A 20,591-nucleotide genomic window follows, 5' to 3' on the forward strand; every position below is an offset into this window, starting at 1 on the left:
TCAGTCAAAGGTCTGTTTAATTTCCAATTCCACTTAAAGGGACATGTGAACCATTTTTATCATGTGTGTCCAGAATTGTGTCAATTTAAGATACTCTGTGATATATAGAAAAGACATATATAGAAATAATGAGTAAAATTCCTAGTTTGAAGTATTTTTAAAGGAATTATGTGATTTTTCCTTCATTTCTAGTACTTCTGAAGACCATTAACATATAATCTAAACTAAAATCAACCCTTGAAAATGCTGCATTTGTCCCTTTAAACTAAGTATACTATTCTATGAGTCACTATGCAAAGGTTCTTATATATCAGTAGAAGCTGTAGTGATAGTGATGTCATTAAAAGCTGAGATTAAGTAAAATTGTAAAACCAAGGACATCTGATTGAAAATTGGAATGGTGTAAATTGATGCTATCAGTGTCCCAAACACATATGAAACACCCCTTTACAATCCCTTTTAGTCATGATATAAATGTGCTTCTCTGTACAATTATACTGTAAAAGTATCTGGAAATTGCCCATAAACAATCTGGCTTCTTGTTTGTCCACTTTCTTATCAGTCAGAGACAAAATTCTAATCTATCATTGAATGCAGAGGATAGGCTTATGTCAGGAGTATCCATGTAAAAATGATGGATTATGTACAAGTCTTCGAATCTCCTAGTAAAACGTTCGACAGGATGTCTAAATATTATAAAGTTTTCATATATAGGGGAACATGTCAATTAAATTTATGTCAAACAAATACTAAATACAAATTTGACCCCATAACATTTACTTTAAACAGGTGGCCCAATTTTGTCAGAACCGACTCACTTCCGAAAGGCAATGACATCAAATAGTTCCTAATATTTAACTATTATATTTGTGACATAGTTGAAATTCAGGGTATATCAGACGATCGGATTGAATGCCACGTCAAATTCTACCTGTTTTGCGCCCTTCGGATGTTTATGGCGTAAATTTAATGCCAAACATCTACACCTGCCAAACGCCGTGTCAGCGGAGTGATACGTCTGAATTATCGGCTTGTACCGTTATTGTAGCCTATGATATGTTATGCTTGAAATAACCAAGATATAAGTATATAATGAGTAGTTATGGAGAAAGAGTGCAATACGGGATTTCTCCATGTTTTAAGTGGGATATAATGAACTTGTAGAATGGATTATTCTACAAGGATTTTAGTTCTATTCGGAATATTAGCCGTCTGTAACGGTAAGTCGCTACTAAAGTGAGGGGATTATCTGCACCCCTCTTGTTTTCTATTATTCATGACCTCCAGTACTGGTATGTTTAGATAAGGCATGTAATTAATGGCAGCACTCTGGGGAATGTTTCTTAATCGTCTGCCAAATGGAATTACTTTTCACCTTAGTTCCATGTTGAGTATTAACCTCTCAAGTTTTATAAATGGCCATTTGGAAACTGATTGTATTTTTTATGGCATGACAAAAAAAATAGTCAGCCATTTTGGTTCATTTTGTCCGTGTCAAAATTGCTGGAGGGGAAAACACTAATTCAAACAAGAGGTCCTGAAGCAGCCGTTTTATCGTCTGGATTATATCTCAAACGTTAGTTTAATAGTCACAATATTTGTAAATAAATAAATTCAATAGGTTGTAGTGTGTCTAGGCTGGTACCGAGCTATATACAAACATGCGGAGATGTGATTTTAATTTGACACGGTTCACCGTTAGAACAATACCCACTCCAAAATCATGTACAGTTATATCACGTGATATATGGTCTCACCTTTTTAACGGTACTTACGAATATTGCACCCTAATTAAGACTTTAAAGGTGTGAACGCACCAATATAACCTGCCTGTCATGTGGTTTTGATTATCAGATCAAAATCACTGTGAAATTAATAGGATAATAAAGTTACACAATGTTTACTTTATGTTACTACCTCTATGGTATATTGAGGTATAAGAAGAGGTTCATTATCTTTTGAGGGCATTATGGCATTTAGATACATCATTATATAATGAACAATATTTAAAATCCCCTGACATGCATGTAGAAACATGGTTAGTTCATTAATGAAATTAACTATAAATATATTTCTCAAGGTTTCTCTACCTAATTAAGCTAATGAAGATGCATCACCTCCCTAGTGTGTTAGAATTGCAGCAATAACATGGCCATAGAAAGCACATGAAAACTCTGGGGGAGAGCTCTCCCACCCCTCAAAATTTTGAAGATTAAGGGTTGATTTGCGTGAATCTGCGTCCATTCAGGACAGCATTCCTGTTGACGTGTAAGACGGCCAGATTGTTCTAAAGTGATGGAGTATTGCCGCTTATCTGAATGCTTTAAGTATTTATCCTTGTAAAAAAGAAGTGCTTTTTCTTTTATTTTTTTCTTTTATCACATTTTTACTTCTCTCCAATTGAAATGGAGTAGGTTGAAGTCCTTCCGACAAATTGCTGGTTAAATTGATGTGCTATAAAACTTTATTAAAGGGATTGTAAAGAGGTTTTCTAAACTTTTTATGTATATCGGAAACACTGATAGCATCAATTTGCACCATTCCAATTTTCATTCCGACGTCTGGTTCTTGCAATTCCAGTAAAACTAAGTGTTTTATGACGTCACTAGAGAACTGCATAGATATATATATTAATAGTAGCTTCTTGTGACGTCATAAAATGTGTTGGTTTTAGTTGGAATTGCAAGAACCACAGACGCAGAATGAAAATTGGAATGGTGCAAATTGAAGCTATCAGTGTTCCTGATAAAAAATAAAACACATGAAAAATTTCTAAAACCTCTTTACAATCCCTTGAAGGTTATTGGAATAGACAATGATTATTTATAATTCAAGACAGGTCATAAATAGAGATTTACAAATCATATTGTATAGTAATAACTCTTTATAACAGGCTATAAATTATAATTGATGCACATTTTGATCTATCATAAAAATATACCCACAGGGTATTTTGTCTTAGTGGGGTATATTTGCCATCTGATGCATGTTTTATTAGGATTATTATGATCTCAATAGTGGCAGACCAAATGAATCAGTCTTTGCTGAACAGAAGAAGGTTTTGGTGGGGCTAATTCTCACAGCCCAGCCCAGAATCTGGTTTCCCTTTGTCATTGAAGGTACCAAATCAATTTGATATTTCAGAAGATGCTCCATAGGAGGCATGCTCGTCTACACTCAGAGCTGCGGAAGATTGCAAATGCTCCTATCCTAACAAAATTTCCCTCATTCGACACAGCATGACATTGCCTGTCTTCATTAACCCACATAGTGCAGTAAAGTCGAATGTAAAACTCCATTTCATTTTTCCAATTTCATTTCTGATTAATTGAGGATGATGCATTCATTATTGTATATGACATGGGATGCAGGCTATGGTGCATTAAAAGATAGCAATGTATGATATAACTGAATATAACATGTATAATTGATAGAAACTGCCTGAGGCAAATCAGGTATAGGCTGAATCAATGCATATCAGATAGTTCTTTCTCTGGTAATGTTCAATACACACTATAAAGATCTGATAGCTGCTCAATATCGATTTCATTCTCAATAATTTTGATTAAAAACTTCGACTTTGCATCTGCCATGTTTTTTGAAGCATTTATGGAAGATCGTATATGATGACAGCTGCCTTGGCAGTTCCAGCTTTCTTATAGAATTGTTCTTCGTGGGCGTGGTTTGTTTATGCACAGGGATCAGTTTGTTTCCCAAATTTCAGGAACATAAGACCAATATATCTATTTAAAGGGATAGACCTACCATTTCAATGGTTTATTTGGGTCTTAAATATATGTAAATAGTCAGAAGTACTAGAAATGTAAAAAATCGCATAATTCCTTCAAAATACCTCAAACTAGGAAATTCCCTTTCTAATTCTATATATTGTGTAGTCTCTTAAAAAGACAAGTCATCTTTTTAACTTTCAAACGCGGATAATTCTGGACACACATGCATTTGAAGGCTCAAATTTTGACGGTAATCTGTGAACGTTATTACCGAATATCTTAGCTAAAAAATTCCCATTACTGAGACTAAGGTTTGATTCCTCAAACGAATGGCAAACTTGTCCCTTTAAATGTCTGAAGTTGCAAAAATTAGAGGGAAAGGTAACTTGAATGATTAAATATCTATGTCAGTTATGCTGAAATTGCATGGAATTTGGTATGACACTTTATTTCTAGTAATGATTCAATATAAACTAAACATTAACATTCCTTATTTATTCATTTATCTTTTATCTTGGCATTGGTTTATGAATGTACATATACTGTTTTAAAGGAACACTACCTCACAAACTAAGTTTCAAACAAATGTATATATTCTTCAGATGGACTTACTAGGTACCATGACTAAAGAATAAAATCTCTATTTATCCATTAAAGTAAATAATCATTGAAACATGCTGCTAAGCATGATTAAAAATTACTTAGTTTAATGAATTATTATTTAGTTATATAGATATATTGGATTATAGAGTGATTCTGATGTATTGTTATGACACCAGATAAGTCCACTGATGAACAAAGACTCATTTTAACCAAATTTCAATAATATCATCATCCTAAGAGGTGGTTTACCTTTAAAAACCTTATCTAGCTTCATTAGGTGCAACATATACTGTGTTCACACTGAAAGAAATATTATACCAATCCCTGGAATTTTCTTTTGTTATAGTGCATTCAATTTAAACTTCTCACAAAGTGTGAAGGTTGTTCATTCCAAGGTGGATGCACCCTTGAATAAACATATGATCAAGAATACTAAACGAAAACAATGATAGAATTCAGCTTACTACTGTTTTTTTTTTTATGGTGGTGTTCTTTTGAAGAATGCTGCAGAATGGGCATTGACATATCCAACAGATATATTTGTAGCAAGAGAAGACACTCTGGCCCCTACCATACCAATTCTCGATTATCTGCAGTCATTACAAGCAGTAACATGAAAAATATACATGGGAATCAATAGCAGGTTTTCCCCATGTGTGTTAATAGCTACTGCGCATGATTTAAATGTGTTGTATTTATAGAGTGATAAGCCGGTCATACCCGCTGTCAGGAAAGGCGATGGATAACCCTCATCAGTTAAAGCGGGTTGAAATCGGTTTGAAAAGCGGTTTCGTTAAAGCGGTTTAAAGTGTTTTCAGTGTGACATGTTAACACCCTAAGGCTTTTCAGCGCATTCAACCTGCTTTAAAACGCTAGTGTGAACACAACTAGTGACAACTAGTGTATACATAGCTAAAACTGTGTATTTGGTGTAGTTTTTAACAAAATTTCAGATATCCAAGCATTCTGTAAAAGTTGAAAGTGTGATTTATGCACCCGAAGCCTCTCATCAACTGAGTATGTCATCTAGACATACTGTTTGAAAAGTTCACATACTTTTATTGTTTACACATAGCTAATATTGTTTATTTGATGTATTCATTACAAAATTCAGATATCCAAGTTTTATAATAGGACATTAAGATATCCAAAATCTATAGTAAGACATTAAAAGTGTTTATGTATATTTGTATGGTGTTGATATTGCAAATTGAACACCTGCAGATGTATGCTATGATAATTGCAACTATTCACTAAAGGAACAATTGTAATATACATCATGTACCAACATAACCTCTCTTTATTATGCCATAATGCATGTTATCTACCGTGCTTAATAGGTACAAGGAAAAAGATAAGCTATCTCAACTTCATTGAATGTAGAAAGCTTTTGTGCCAAGTTTACCGCAGAGATATACTCTATTTATGTAATGAATTGAAAAATCAAATATGATTGCACCAATTACATTTCACCATGAATTATATATAATTATGAAGAGTATGGTATATAAGAAAGATTTTAGCACATAATTTTTATAGAAGTTTGAAAAATATGTTCGATAAGGCTTTATTAATTATTCAAATTGATCTTAAAGAAGCTATTTTTGTTAAAGAATCCCAAACCAATTCATTGCCAAAACTGTTTCATTTGTTAAGGACAAAAAGCCGTTATTGGAGTCTTATGAAGTTAAGGAAATGTGTTTGATAGGACAGCTAGTGCCCAGAGTCATAGTACTAGCCCCGTTTCCAGGAATGAATTTTGTATTCAGAAAATTCAAAGAATTAAAGATAACTCATTTCTGTCAATTTTGAGGTGCCAAAAAGGTGTCAAAATCTATATCTTTTTAATTTTGTACAAAGACACAGTAAATGAAGGAAGATTTTGCTGGGGCTTAATTCTCACTTGCTGGGGTCCCCCATGGACCCCACCCTTAGGACGGGGCTGCATATTTGTGACATGATTTAACCCTGCAGGTTTAAAGGACTTGCATGGAAAAAGTGTTTAGTTGATTGGATAGGGCAATAAACCTAGACCCTGTGTGGTTACTAAGGAAGAGGTTGTACAAGTCTCATTTATTTAGCTGTAGCCATTAGTATTAAATCCATTTTTTTTACTTCCGAGTTCACTACCAAAGTAACAAAATTATAAAATTAGCTTTATTTATTAGAATCTTTTTTTTTTTATTGCAGATATTGTCAGCTCTACATTCCTACTCTTTGCTAATAGAAAAGATGTCCGACTCATCAATGCATTAGATCCAAAAGGCAACTCAACTATAGTGGTCACCAATCAAGAAGATGCATCAGCTGTTGATTTCCTCTATAGCGCCAATTCCATATTTTGGACGGACGTCTCAGAAGAGGTCATCAAACGGACCTATCTTAATGATACACAGAACAGTATTGGAGTAATCACCACTGGTTTGGTATCTCCAGATGGTTTAGCTTGTGATTGGTTAGGGTTAAAGCTGTATTGGACTGATTCAGAGACCAATAGAATAGAAGTCAGTAATCTAGATGGATCTTATCGTACTGTTCTCTTCTGGCAAGGCCTAGATCAACCAAGAGCCATAGCTTTAGATCCTATCAATGGGTAAGATATTTTAGATTTTATTTATGCAACTGAAGATTTGTGTGACATTAGACCATTTTTATATGCCCACACGTAAGTATGAGCATATATTGTGGTTGCCCCCGCCGGTCGGTCCGTCGGTCCGTCCGTTCACATTTACCTCGTGCTCACTCTACAGGCTACATTTCTCTATAGATTCTTTTGATCTTTTGAATGTGTGTCAATATCATTATGAAGATGCGCACTATTGAATTTGGCGAGGATCCGATGATTTTCTTGAGAGATATTGCATTAAGTGATAATTAATTTAAGTAATAATTGTTTGATGGGACTAGGGCTGGGTATCGATTAGCAATGGCATCCTACAAATCAGTAATAGAATATAAGTATATTCTTGCTTTGATCAGTTATTATAGTTTATTGTGGGTATGTTATGTGCATAAGTGAATGTGCTATATGGAAGAGATTACTACTTGTTAACGGGTACAGTGGAGAAAATGTAACTTAAGCATATAAACGATAATTGAAATTATAAATTCATAGCAACGATAATCGATTATTTCAATCATTATACCCAGCCCTTGAGATCAGTTCGTCTTAAAGGGATACTACGTCTTAGAATACACTGGTTTTATCGCTAGTATTTATGTTTAATAGTGACCATTGGTTAAATAAGTATCCCACACTTTATCAAGTTTGAAAAAGCGATAATAATACTATAATCAGAATTTTAAAAAAAAAGTGAGCAAACGATGAATCCATTCAGTTTGAGAAAATAACAATCTGGGTAAACAGGAAACAATCATTTTCCAGTGTATACAAACAAATTTTGCCAAGAGTAGAGGTCAAGTACGCGGAAACACCACTTGAGAGTTACTTCCCCTTGTTATTACACCGGATTTCCCAGACTCGCAATTTGAAAATAGCTTAATGGATGTATTTAGCGTTTTATAATTAATTACTTGATTTTGTGGATATATCGGATTATAGAGGAATTTTGATGTATAGTTAGGACACCAGGTAAATCCACTGAAGGATTAAATACCGATATTGGCCAAAATTGAGCAAAATTGAAATTTTATGTTCATCCTAAGACGTAGTATCCCTTTAAGCCAGCTATTTGACGTATCCGATTTAGAGATAAACATATTTTTTAAAAGGAATTAAAGAAGTATATGGCCGGGACCAATCTTGGACTTTGCGTTATATGTAACTTGGTCTTTACCGCCGTTGACTTATCAAGTTTTTGCTGTTAATGTTTGTGATACTTGATGATTGTATTGTGATACAAATAGCCTACAATAGTTTTGTGACTTTGAGCATAATACAAGTTAAGGCATTTTAAATACCGATAGTTTAACCCTTGTTTCACTTAGTCTGAAGATATTCCAAACAATAATTCAACAGTTCTCCTTTAAATGTACATCAACCATTTTAAGGTTTTTCTCAGTAACAGCACTGTTCTTCCAAATTTTGTGGAAATACTTAAAATACATAAAAGTACATAGAAAACTATCTTTCCGAGCCTAATTGATTTTTTACAATTATATTTTCTAACAGTAGTTTTCTATCATATTGAATCAGTTGAAATCTAATAGAGCCATCATATTTTGAAATTTTCTTTATATTTTGACCAATTATTCAATTATGACTAACCAATATCATTATCAAGCTTATGCTAACAGCTTGAGGCAAAATTTCAATGATACAATTATGACTGAAACAGTTTTGAAAGACGGTTTTCAAAATGATACACAATCAAAAAATCAATGATTTTCGTATTTGATTGATATTGATTGAATCATACAACAAAAATGAGAAGAATTTGGATGAATGACATATTTTTTTGGGGTAGTGACAGTAGGACACAGTTATCATTAGATCAATATTGTTATTACAGTTTGTTACTTAATAGTGCTGGCAAGATATATCTCATCGATGTATATCACGTACAGGTATTATATTGCGAGATTGTGAATCGATACTTAGCGATGTATTTCATTCCATTAAAAACCTGGGGATTTTTATTAATATATAAATATATTTTTTTTCCATTGCGGTATCCCATATTGTGATACGCAATGTATCGTGACCCTTATATCACGATACGCATCATATCATTGCAAGATTGCTGATGCCTAGCACTATTACATAATATTATTGATCTTTGGCTACATATTTTCAATGATTTTTTTTTTGGTGTTTGAAACTGCATAAATTCTAGAATCTAAAAATGATCTTACCCTTACCTAAAGGCTTGTTAAATAATTTGGAAAATCAATAAATGAAATACAAATTTAAATTAATTTTTTATAGCATATGAGCGAATTTTCATATGCATTGCTTTTGAATTCTGAATCTTCTATTACCATTACCTAAAGGTTCGTTAAATGGCAATTGCATAAATCAGTGAATGAAAAGGGACACATATTTCTTGATCAGACAGTAAATAAATTTATAACACTGTAGAATCAATAATGTTATTAAAACATGTTACATAATGTAATTGATCTTAAGTTATATTTTCAATGATTTTTTGATAGATATGAAACTGAATGTAACATGCATTGATATTCAATTCTTACATTTTCAAGTTCTTTAAAGTGATACTACGTCTTAAAATGAACATAAAATTTAAGATCTCGAAATGGTCAATATGAGTATATATTCATCAGTGAACTTACCTGGTGTCATAAAGTTACAACAGAATCCCTGTTAAATCTACAAAATTGGAAAATTTATCAAACTAAGTAATTATTGAAAAACGCTTAATCTTAATATTAAGATATACATATTTATGGATAATTACTAAGTTTTTTGGATTTATCAGATTATATAAGGATTCTGTTATGTTATTTATGACACCAGGTATATCTAATAATGAATATATACTTATACTCGTATTGGCCAAGTTTAAAATTCTTAAATTTTATGTTCATTCTAACATATGGTATTCCTTTAATGATATAACCTTACCTAAAGGTTCACTAAAAGACATAATTTAAATTGTAATAAAAGCTAATTGATGCAGATTTGACAAACTCAATCACAAAGTATTATCAAGTGTTTGACTAAGTCTAACCACTACAATGAAAAATAATAAGTTATTTGTTGCTCCAGTGGAGTGCAAACAGACATTGAAACTTGACAATTTCACACATCGGTTGTTTAGAAGTAGGATGAATATTCATTCTCAAAAATTTATGTGTAGTGGCGGCGCCAGCTTCCTGAGACTGAATTCAAATTTTATCTATTCTGTGGTGGTGTCATAGTCACAAGCCTCTTATAGAGCGTCTTAGAGTGTTCTCTCAAGAAAATGTTAAAAAAATGAAATGATTTTGTTAGGGCTGCAACGATTCCTAAAGTGGCGCTCCGATTCAACAGTTCGATTTATTGAGAAAAAAAAAGTTTATATCAGATCCCATACGTTTATCTTCCACTTGGCATATTAATATGTTCGTTTATAACGAAAATTAAAAATGCTGAAGACAAATTGATACGTGAAAAGCAATTTTTTAACATTTGTACATGACACAATTTCTAACATACGCGAGGATTTCGTGCTATTAGTCATTAAAGGGAGTTAATTATATTTATGAGAATCGTGTAATGCATCGATAAGAAGAAACGAATCGTGGTTCATCGATTTAAAGGTGAATCATTGCAGTCCTAGATTTTTTGCATTCTGACACATATTTTGGAAAAAAAAAAGTTAGATTTGTTGAAAATTGAAAATTACAATTAAGGGGGCCAACCATTTTTCTAAACACCTCCCCCACTGGCATCGCCACTGTTTATGTGTATTTTGAATTTAGAAAATGACACGGATTTGAATTTCAGATACATGTATTGGTCAGACTGGGGTGAAACTCCAAAGATTGAACGAGCAGGCATGGATGGAAACCCTCTTACAAGACAAGTGATTGTGGATGATAACATCTATTGGCCAAACGGATTAACACTAGATTACACAGACTCCAAAATTTTTTGGGCAGACGGCAAATTAAGTTATATACATAGTTGTAATTTTGATGGTTCAGACAGACGTGTTGTTCTGGATGATTCTTTACCTCATCCTTTTGCTTTAACTCTGGATGGCGATTCCTTGTTTTGGACGGACTGGAAGACCCATTCTATACATGTCTGTGATAAGCGTACTGGTTTACAGAAGTCAGTTGTTCATGATAATATATTTTCACCAATGGATATTCATGTCTACTCTCCTCAACGCCAGCCCAGAGGTTTGTACCAACTTATATATTTTGTAAATGACAAGGGCAGGGTTCAATTTAAGCGTATTGCATCACATTTTGCAAGTCAAAATTAATCCAGTTGCGATCCAGTTTAGATTGGCAAAAAAAAAATCAAAGACATTGGTAGGTTCCAAAGGTCAATACTTGCGATAAGCTTTGCGATAAGCTTTTTTCTGTTATGTCAAGCGAAAAAAACCTATTTCCATTTGCCAAATGAAACTGTTGCAGTCCAAGCTGTTTATATTTCTGTATTTTTTATCATTTATTTTTAATGCTGCCAAAATAGATTTGAGTAGAATTGGAGGTATGATAATTCATCTAATTTTTCTGTGTATTGTTGTATCATGTAGAATCCATTATTTTTGTCAGAATCAAAATTTATTACATTTTGAAAGCAAACCACTGTCACATGACAATTTGCATCAATTTAATGACTGTGTAGCAGGACTAAGGTTATAGAGGTTACCTGAACAACTTGTTGATTCTTTTAAAGATGGGTTCCCTTATTTTCATTTATGAAAATGAAAATGTTAATACTTATATGAATAGAAAGTTGAGGTGTTCTAATGACTTGGAAAAATACCAGTTTGTCTCACATGTTCATAATTAATTCATAATTAGCTAAATTAGAAGAGAAATGCCAGCAGAATTCCATTGAGTGAATGAAAGGTCAAAAAGTCTTTTTGTTTATCCAGACTGTACATAGATGGACATTTATGATTGGTTATAACTATATGCAATAAAAACATGATGATATGATTGAGAATACATAATATCATTAGAAACACCAATTAATCAAATAGTTTGCTGAATTTGACACTAAAATATAAGGAAACTCATTTTTAAGAGACAGTTAAAAACACATCTATTTGAAAGATTCTTTATCTAAAACAACTGAGGGTGTGTACGTGTATGGACATTGACTATGTAGAAATATCTGTGTTCGTAAAGCGCCATTGAATGTTCATGTTAGAGCAGTAATGTGCGAAAAATTATTGAATTAACGATATTTCTATCTTAGGTAAAAATCCTTGTGGTATAAGGAATGGTGGTTGTTCACATCTATGTCTAATGGCACCTATTAAACCATATTATACCTGTGCCTGTCCTACTGGTGTATTACTTCAAGGTGACAAGAGAACATGTGCTGATGGTAAGTACCCATCATCTTTTCTTGGGAAAGGCTCCTTGTAGATATAATCCACAGAAAACTTTATTTGGCAGAAGCAGCCATTATGAACATCACATGATATCAGATTCAAGTTTAAGAAATATCGTTCGCTTGACAATTTGTGATGCCAGCGGTTTTGTACTGACGTAAAATTTATTTGTCAACAGGAGCGGACACACAAGTGAATTTTTTGAGTGATTTTAGAATTTGTCACGAATGTACCGATTTCTATGCATTTTTTTGAGCAAATACTTTATTTTATGAGCTAAAATACTCAAGCAAGAAGCCTTCATACATGTATGTCAGATTGGCAAGGACGTATGAAAAGTAGAGTGAACTATTATGTAACAGGAAAAAGGAGTATGTTCAGACTTAGATTAAAGGCGTCTGCACACAATTAATGTTTTGATTATGAGAAAAATCAAACTTGGTCAACCTTTGCTTTTTCTGTTCTTTCAGGTGCTGAAAACATATTATTCCTGGCTAGAAGAACAGATTTAAGACGTATATCACTGGATACACCAGACTACACGGATGTGGTATTGCCGTTAACAGATATTCGCCATGCTATAGCTATAGATTATGATCCTATAGAAGGCTATGTCTATTGGACTGATGATGAGGTTCAAGCCATAAGAAGATCTTTATTGAATGGATCTAGTAAGTTTTATATTTGAGTTCTATTACTTTTCATGAATCCTTTTGTGTCAAACTCTCATTTGGGGTGTCAAAGACCTCTGCTAGGATGCCAGGATGCCATGAGAATGTACACCAGGGTAAGCTGTAGACAGAATTTATGCACATTTATTGATCATCACCATATTCCATGTATTCCATAGGCTTTGAACAATCTTAACATGGCTTCTATTGGGAAAGGGAAGATTCAAAAGGCTCCAGTAGCTAAACATAATATTTCATTGAACTTTTTTGAAGCCTTAAACCAGCTCAAACTAAATATAACACAAGATATATAACAAAAATTTCCCTCATAGCACACTGCATAGTGTTGTTCATCTTTACTAACCCTACCGAGGACAGAAATGTAAGACGTATAAATGAATTTGATTTTTCAGATCAAGAAGTAATAGTCAGTACGGAAGTTTATCATCCTGATGGTATAGCAGTAGATTGGATTGGTAGAAATTTATACTGGACAGATACTGGTACTGATAGAATAGAAGTAGCTAGACTTAATGGTACCTCAAGAAAAGTTTTGATATCTGATAATTTAGATGAACCTAGAGCTTTAACGTTAGATCCTGTTTCTGGGTAAGTACTTACTATATATGAAAGTGACTGAAAGATCTGGTTGGTTGGTAACTGACATGTTCACGTATGCTTCTAGAATGTAATTTAAATATTGAATTTATATTGTTCTTCTATGAAAATAAAAATGCTTGTATTGGCAGAAATTCTGATGAAAATTGAAATCTAGTTCATTTCATGTTTTTTCTGTGGGAAACTTCAGTCACACACCATGATTTAACAAAATTCTACTTTAAGTTTTGATCCCTCATTGGCAAAAGTTGTCATAATTTATCAAAAATTCTGTTTGAAGTGGGCAATTTCTTTAACAATGAATATCTCCAGATAGATTTTTCTTCACATGCAGACAGTAATTGTGTTTATGAACTGGCCATTTGATTGGTTGAATACTTTATTGACCTAGAACATCAAGATCAGCATTTTAATCAGATTTGGTTTAACAAAGATATATATTATGCACATTCCTGGAAAAATGACTTCCCCAGCAGCCTGTCCTAATGTGACATATTCAGAAAATTCTTGTCCTGTAATTTAGAACAAGTTCTACTTGTCCTACTTCAGTAGGGAAGCAGGCTGAAAATAGGTCAGTTGTCTGAAGATCACGGAGTGTGAAACCTTGAGTGACAACATGAATCTAGTTCTATTTCTCTATTTCAGCTATATTTATTGGACAGATTGGGGTAAACATGCTAAAATAGAGAGAGCAGCTTTAGATGGTAGTGAACGTAAAACTATAGTGGACACAAATCTTGGCTGGCCAAATGGTTTGACTCTAGATTATGAAGAAAGAAAAATATATTGGGGTGATGCTAAAACAGACACCATTGAATCATCAGATTTAGATGGAAACAACAGAAGCACTGTTGTGAAAGAAAACATTCCCCATATTTTTGGATTTTCGTTGCTAGGTAAGGTGAAGATGGAGACACAGAGCTCAATTAAAACTAATGTGGTGTAAAAGAAATGGAGTTTTTCATCCTAATTTTTGCTCTCCATTTTGGGCTCGTGAGCCACAGTGGCTCAGTAAGTTAAATTGATTGCTCACTAATCTGAAGGTCCAGAGTTCAATCCAGGCACGGATCAAGGTAACAAGTTTCAATTGTCAGTGATGCAAGTAGAAGAGGCTGACGTCTTCATTTCCCCATCAGATGCAGAAAAGTAGGATCTAAAACTCTATTTCATTTCATATTTCATTTCATTCTTGGACTAAGAAAAGCAGCCAAACAGCTCTGATAAAAAAAAAAACACAGCCAAATCAATACACAAGTAGCTTAATTTGCACAATTCATGTAAAGCTTTGATACTAGATGTTCTTATGACAGTCGAAGCCTTTAATTCCAATCCCACTTCTTATTGAAATGTCATTAATGATATGTTAATTTATTCGTAGGTGATTTTGTATATTGGACTGATTGGCAGCGTAGATCTATTGAACGTGTTAATAAACATACAGGTAAAGATAGAGAAGTTATTATAGATCAACTACCAGATTTAATGGGTTTAAAAGCTGTCAACGTCAAGAAAATCTCAGGTATGTATTGCAGATTTTTTTCTATTATTTTATATATAGTAATGCTACAAGCTAATGGATGAATGTACCCAAATTTTCGCTATTTGCACCACAACATGTGACCATCCGTACTGAACAGGGCTGATGATTTGGTTCTATATGGCGGACATGACCGACGGGGCTGACTGACGGTCAATATCCTCTATCGGACATCAAGTATAGGTTAGCCATTACATAACCCTAAAAATATCACTTAGTGTCATTTTTGACAAGCAATATGGTGTCACATATGGGAAAAAAAAGTAGCGTAGAGATACAGAAACAATCATTTGACAATGCACAACACGAATAAAGCCTTCCCATTGGCTGATAAAGGAAAAGATGGAAAACAAAGACAATATGATGCCGCGAATAACCAGTGCGATTAAAAATATTCTGTGTTATTTGTGTTCTGGAATTTATAGAAGCACTGGCCAATCTTGTGATTTACGGTATGTGTTTCTCTGTTATTGATTTGAAAGTTCTAGAAACAAGCCTTCAGCGCTAAGGCCATGACATAACTTTAGTTTTAATGAATCTGATTGGTTAATCCCTTTAATCCATTTTAGATTGAGTTAAATTGGCCAATCAGACTATTAAATTTCTTAAGATTTTTTTTACACATAGTTTTTGGAGAGAATGTCCCTGCTTTGGATTCGAGCAAGCAATTGTAGTGGATAAAAATCTGCTTGCTTAATATTTTGTTGCCAGTTATCATCCCTAATTGCACACTTCCGTCTATTTTCAGGTACTAATCCTTGTGCAATAAAAAATGGTGGATGTAGTCACTTATGTTTACATAGACCTAACTTAAAAACACCAACTTGTGCCTGTCCTATGGGTTTAGAGCTCATCAGTAATGGTAGAACTTGTATTGTACCAGACGCTTTCCTGCTCTTCACCATTAAAGATGACATCAAGAGAATTTCATTAGAAGTAAACCACAATATTCAACCAATACCTATTCAGGGAGTGCGCGATGCTATGTCTATAGATTTCGACATTAATGATAATAGAATCTACTGGACTGATGTACAATTGAAGGTATGTGGTCGTTTTGACATCAACATTGAGTTTCAGCAATGGAGGAAGCAGTTTGATTGTGGATTCTCTATCTATGGAAGGGCCTCCGTGGCTCAGGAGCCCTTTTCTATGTCTCTTTTTGATTTGAAATTTATGCCATTTTTGAATCGTTCGGTGTATTTGTATCTCTCAGTCAGTTTGGTACAATTGTACAAACAAATGCGTTTATATTATAGATGATGTCGTGTCAAATATACGGGATGATAATGGTGTCTGTGATGTGCCAAGTCTGACTTCAAATTTTTCGTAAACAAGGGGTGCGCTTTATAAATGGACTTTTCCCGATTTTAATGGGAAAAGGATGGGGTGCACATTATACACAGGTGCGCATTATATTCGGAAATATACGGTAATTGGTTACACATCGGCAGTGTCATGGAAAAACATTATTCTAGTTAAATTTCCATCATTGCACACTGCATCTCATTGCCTTCTTCATCTTATATTTTCTTATATTTTCAGAGCATCAGTAGAGCCTATATGAATGGAAGTTCAGTTCAACATATTATAGATTTTGGGGTAGATTTCCCCGAGGGTATGGCTGTAGATTGGGTAGCACATAATATATATTGGGCTGATATGGGTACACAACGTATAGAGGTGGCCAGATTAGATGGGTCATCAAGGAAAGTTATAGTTTGGAAAGATTTGATTGATCCTAGAGCTATAGCACTAGATCCTCCTAATGGGTAAGCTGTTATATTTTCTATTTCTCAACACAACAGCTTGTTTCATTGTCTTTCGAAATTTCATAGCGTGAGTTAACCCTTGAACCCTGAGTGTGAATGAATATAATGTCACATACCCTGAACTTCAAGTAATAAAAGTAAAAGCGTATGACGTTAACATGGTATGACGTCACTTAGTAATGGCTGCTCGGGTATATTGCGTTATTGTGTGGCCCGTGAACTGGCCGCTAAGGTTGAAAGGGTTAAAGAATGGAAGGAAGGGACATAACTCTAATTATGGCATGAAATGTTTCAACTATCAGGAAATGCGTTAAACTACACGGTTTTATCGTGAACGAAAAAATGTATATACTGTAACACCTGTTTACTTTCTACTTTCTACCTTAGTAATAACTTGAAGTCCAGGGTTCAATCCAGACATAAGTTAAATTATTCAACGCAGGTCCCCCTATCCATCAGAGGGGTTGACATTGAAAAAGGGTTTAGTTATTCGGATGGGACACTTTAAAGATTCCCCAAAGGATGGAAATTGAAAAACAGTAGACTTTTGTTGGTGTTCTGGCAAAATTTTCCTCATTGTACACTACATGGTATTTAACCATTCATAAGCCCTAAAAGGTGCTGAAAAATAAGACTTAAAACTTCATTTCATTTCTATTTCAGCTATATGTATTGGACTGTATGGGGTGATGAAAAACGTCCACCACATTTAGAGAGAGCTAATTTAGATGGTAGTTTACGTAAGATAATAATAAATGATTTAGGGCGTGTACAAGATCTGTGTATAGATTATATTGATAAAAGAATGTATTGGACCAATGTGGACTCTAAATCTATTGAATCTTCTGATATGTTAGGTAAGAATCAGATTTCATGCATGTGTTACATTTAGTGCTGGGTATTTTCAGGCCCGTAATTAGGGGGCACACAGTGCTCTCTCTCGAAATATATTTGATAAATTAGAACAAATACTATCAGTCTCTGTCAGCTATTTTGCCCCCAATGCAAATGCAGCAGAGTTGATTAAGTTATTGAATGATACTATCAGATGAAGTTTACCTTCACACATTTTCGAGAAAGGACAGTTTTAAGCACTTTTTAAGCTATTTTCTCACTGTTGATCTGATAATGTTTATTTACAGGTGGAGATAGAAAAGTCATTGTTAAGAGAAATGTACAGGAACCAATGGGATTGACACAATATGAAGATATTATTTACTGGACTGATACTAAATCTAAATCTATTGAATGTGCCAATAAAACAACGGGTAAAAACCATACAGTCATACATCAAGATAAAGTCATGGTGTACGATATTACAGTATTCCATACTTCAAGACAATCAGGTAAGTTATTCCAGAGATTTAATGCCACTCTGCACCTGGTTTTGTCAACTCAGTACCACACTCTGAGGGATCACATATTTAATATGGTTTATTTGATATATTTAATACACACAAATCAATTATTTTTGTAGAAAAAACTTATAACTTAAGCTGGATTTGGGTCGATCTTGCAGCAGGGCTCAAGTCGTCGTTGCAGCTGGACTCAGATTGATGTTGCATCTGGACTCAGGTGGATGTTGTATCTGAACTAAGGTTGATGATGCATCTGGACTCTGGTTGATGTTGCATCTGAACTGAGGTCGATGTTGCATCTGAACTGAGGTCGATGTTACATCTGAACTCAGGTTGATGTTGCATCTGAACTCAGGTTGATGTTGCATCTGAACTCAGGTCGATGTTGCATCTGAAGTCAGGTTAATGTTGCATCTGAACTCAGGTGGATGTTGCATCTGAACTCAGGTGGATGTTGCATCTGAACTCAGGTTGATGTTGCATCTGAAATCAGATCAGTTGATAGAAGTTTTTGATATGAGTTTTCTGAATCTGATTGGCATGTCAAATGGAATTGCAGGCATTGCAAAATGATTTGAAGACTAGAATCGAAAAAAAAAACCAGTCAACTTATATATTGATGTGCATGTATCTTAATTGTTTTAGGATGGAACAGTTGTGGTAGGCTTAATGGAGGTTGTTCACATCTATGTCTGTATCATAACACTAATGATTTTGGTAATATAACCTACCATTGTGCTTGTCCTACACACTATACCTTACATGAAGAAAACCAAACTTGTGAAGGTAAGCTTGATCTTTTAGTTTTAAAAAGGGATATCTTTGTTAAACTATTGCTTTACTGCCTGACACAGCTCCATATCAGCTACGCATGTCACTTTTCAGAAGTCATTTCTGACTCTTCTATCTTGAGACATAATTCTCCTTACGTTTGTTATCCATTGGTTGTGATTAATCAGGTGAACGTAAGCCACAGTTTATGTCAGATTTTTGTCAAATTTTGTGTGCAGTATGTTCAAAAGATCTCGGACAAGTTTGTTTTTTGGCAATTTTAACAAATATTTATAGAGTTACAGCCCTTGCAATTATTACAAACATCATGATATCAATATTATAGCCATAAATCCCTAATTAAACCTATGACCCCTCTAACCTTGGATTATCTACATGTCCAACGGATACCTGGTGTTTTGGAGTTTCATAAAACCATAATATTGAATAATACCAGTAATTATTTCTTGTAGCACCAAAGAATTATCTATTATTGAGTCAGAAGACAGTTATCAGTAGATTTGTTATGGATCCAGAAGATATTGATGATGCTGATAATCCAGAAGTCGTTCTGCCCATACATAATCTGAAAAATGTTCGAGCTTTAGCTTACGATCCCAAAGATGCGTTTATTTATTGGATTGATAATAAAAATAAAGTCATTAAGAGAGGCCACAATAATGGCACAAATGTAAGTAGATTTCTTCGTGATGTTTAGGTTTTGGACTATAGGGGCATTTTTTTATACGCCCACATGAAATGGGGGGCGTATATTGTCGTCACCCATGTCCGTCGGTCCGTCGGTCCGTCCGTCCACAATTGCTCGTAAACACTCTTCAGGGCACAATTCTTGACGGATTTTAACGAAACTTAGTATGTGTGTTTGCAATCACCCAAGGATAAACCCTATTGAAAATCAGCGAAATCGAAAAATATTTAGCATGAATTATTGCCCTTGTTAATTTTTAGCTCGTAAACACTCTAGAAGGCACAATTCTTGACAGATTTTGAGGAAACTTGGTATGAGTGTTTGTAATCACCCAAGGATAAACCCTATTGAAAATCAGCGAAATCGAAAAATATTTAGTATGAATTATTGCCCTTGTTCTTGCAAACCCGTTCAATTTTTAGCTCGTAAACACTCTAGAAGGCACAATTCTTGACAGATTTTGACGAAACTTGGTATGAGTGTTCGTTATCACCCAAGGATAGACCCTATTGAAAATCAGCGAAATCGAAAAATATTAAGTATGAATTATTGCCCTTGTTGTTGAAAACGCATTCAATTTTTAGCCCATAAACACTCTAGAAGGCACAATTCTTGAAGGATTTTAACGAAACTTGGTATGAGTGTTCGTAATCACCCAAGGATAAACCCTATTGAAAATCAATGAAATCAAAAAATATTTAGTATGAATTATTGCCCTTGTCATTGAAAACGTGTTCAATTTTTAGCTCGTAAACACTCTAGAAGGCACAATTCTTGAAGGATTTTAACGGAACTTGTTATGAGTGTTCGTAATCACCCAAGGATAAACCCTATGA

At 34.0% G+C, this 20,591-nt stretch overlaps 1 protein-coding gene across 1 annotated transcript in view; it reads left to right on the top strand.

The window, feature by feature from the left end:
* Positions 1-1,165: 1,165 nt before the first annotated feature.
* Positions 1,166-20,591, top strand: part of LOTGIDRAFT_171958 (hypothetical protein) — a gene marked incomplete at both ends in the record, with an annotated part of 21,919 nt that continues 2,493 nt past the window's right edge. The window contains 14 exons of the mRNA XM_009048525.1: positions 1,166-1,220; positions 6,525-6,927; positions 10,747-11,147; positions 12,181-12,312; positions 12,790-12,990; positions 13,404-13,599; positions 14,254-14,504; positions 14,987-15,127; positions 15,894-16,189; positions 16,691-16,917; positions 17,581-17,774; positions 18,060-18,263; positions 18,921-19,061; positions 19,520-19,737. Of these exons, the coding sequence (XP_009046773.1) occupies positions 1,166-1,220; positions 6,525-6,927; positions 10,747-11,147; positions 12,181-12,312; positions 12,790-12,990; positions 13,404-13,599; positions 14,254-14,504; positions 14,987-15,127; positions 15,894-16,189; positions 16,691-16,917; positions 17,581-17,774; positions 18,060-18,263; positions 18,921-19,061; positions 19,520-19,737 (3,060 nt within the window). The remainder of the gene's footprint in view (positions 1,221-6,524; positions 6,928-10,746; positions 11,148-12,180; positions 12,313-12,789; positions 12,991-13,403; positions 13,600-14,253; positions 14,505-14,986; positions 15,128-15,893; positions 16,190-16,690; positions 16,918-17,580; positions 17,775-18,059; positions 18,264-18,920; positions 19,062-19,519; positions 19,738-20,591) is intronic.

The sequence above is a fragment of the Lottia gigantea genome (assembly GCF_000327385.1).
Source record: "Lottia gigantea unplaced genomic scaffold LOTGIsca_123, whole genome shotgun sequence".
In the NCBI taxonomy this organism is placed as follows: Eukaryota; Metazoa; Mollusca; class Gastropoda; family Lottiidae; genus Lottia; species Lottia gigantea.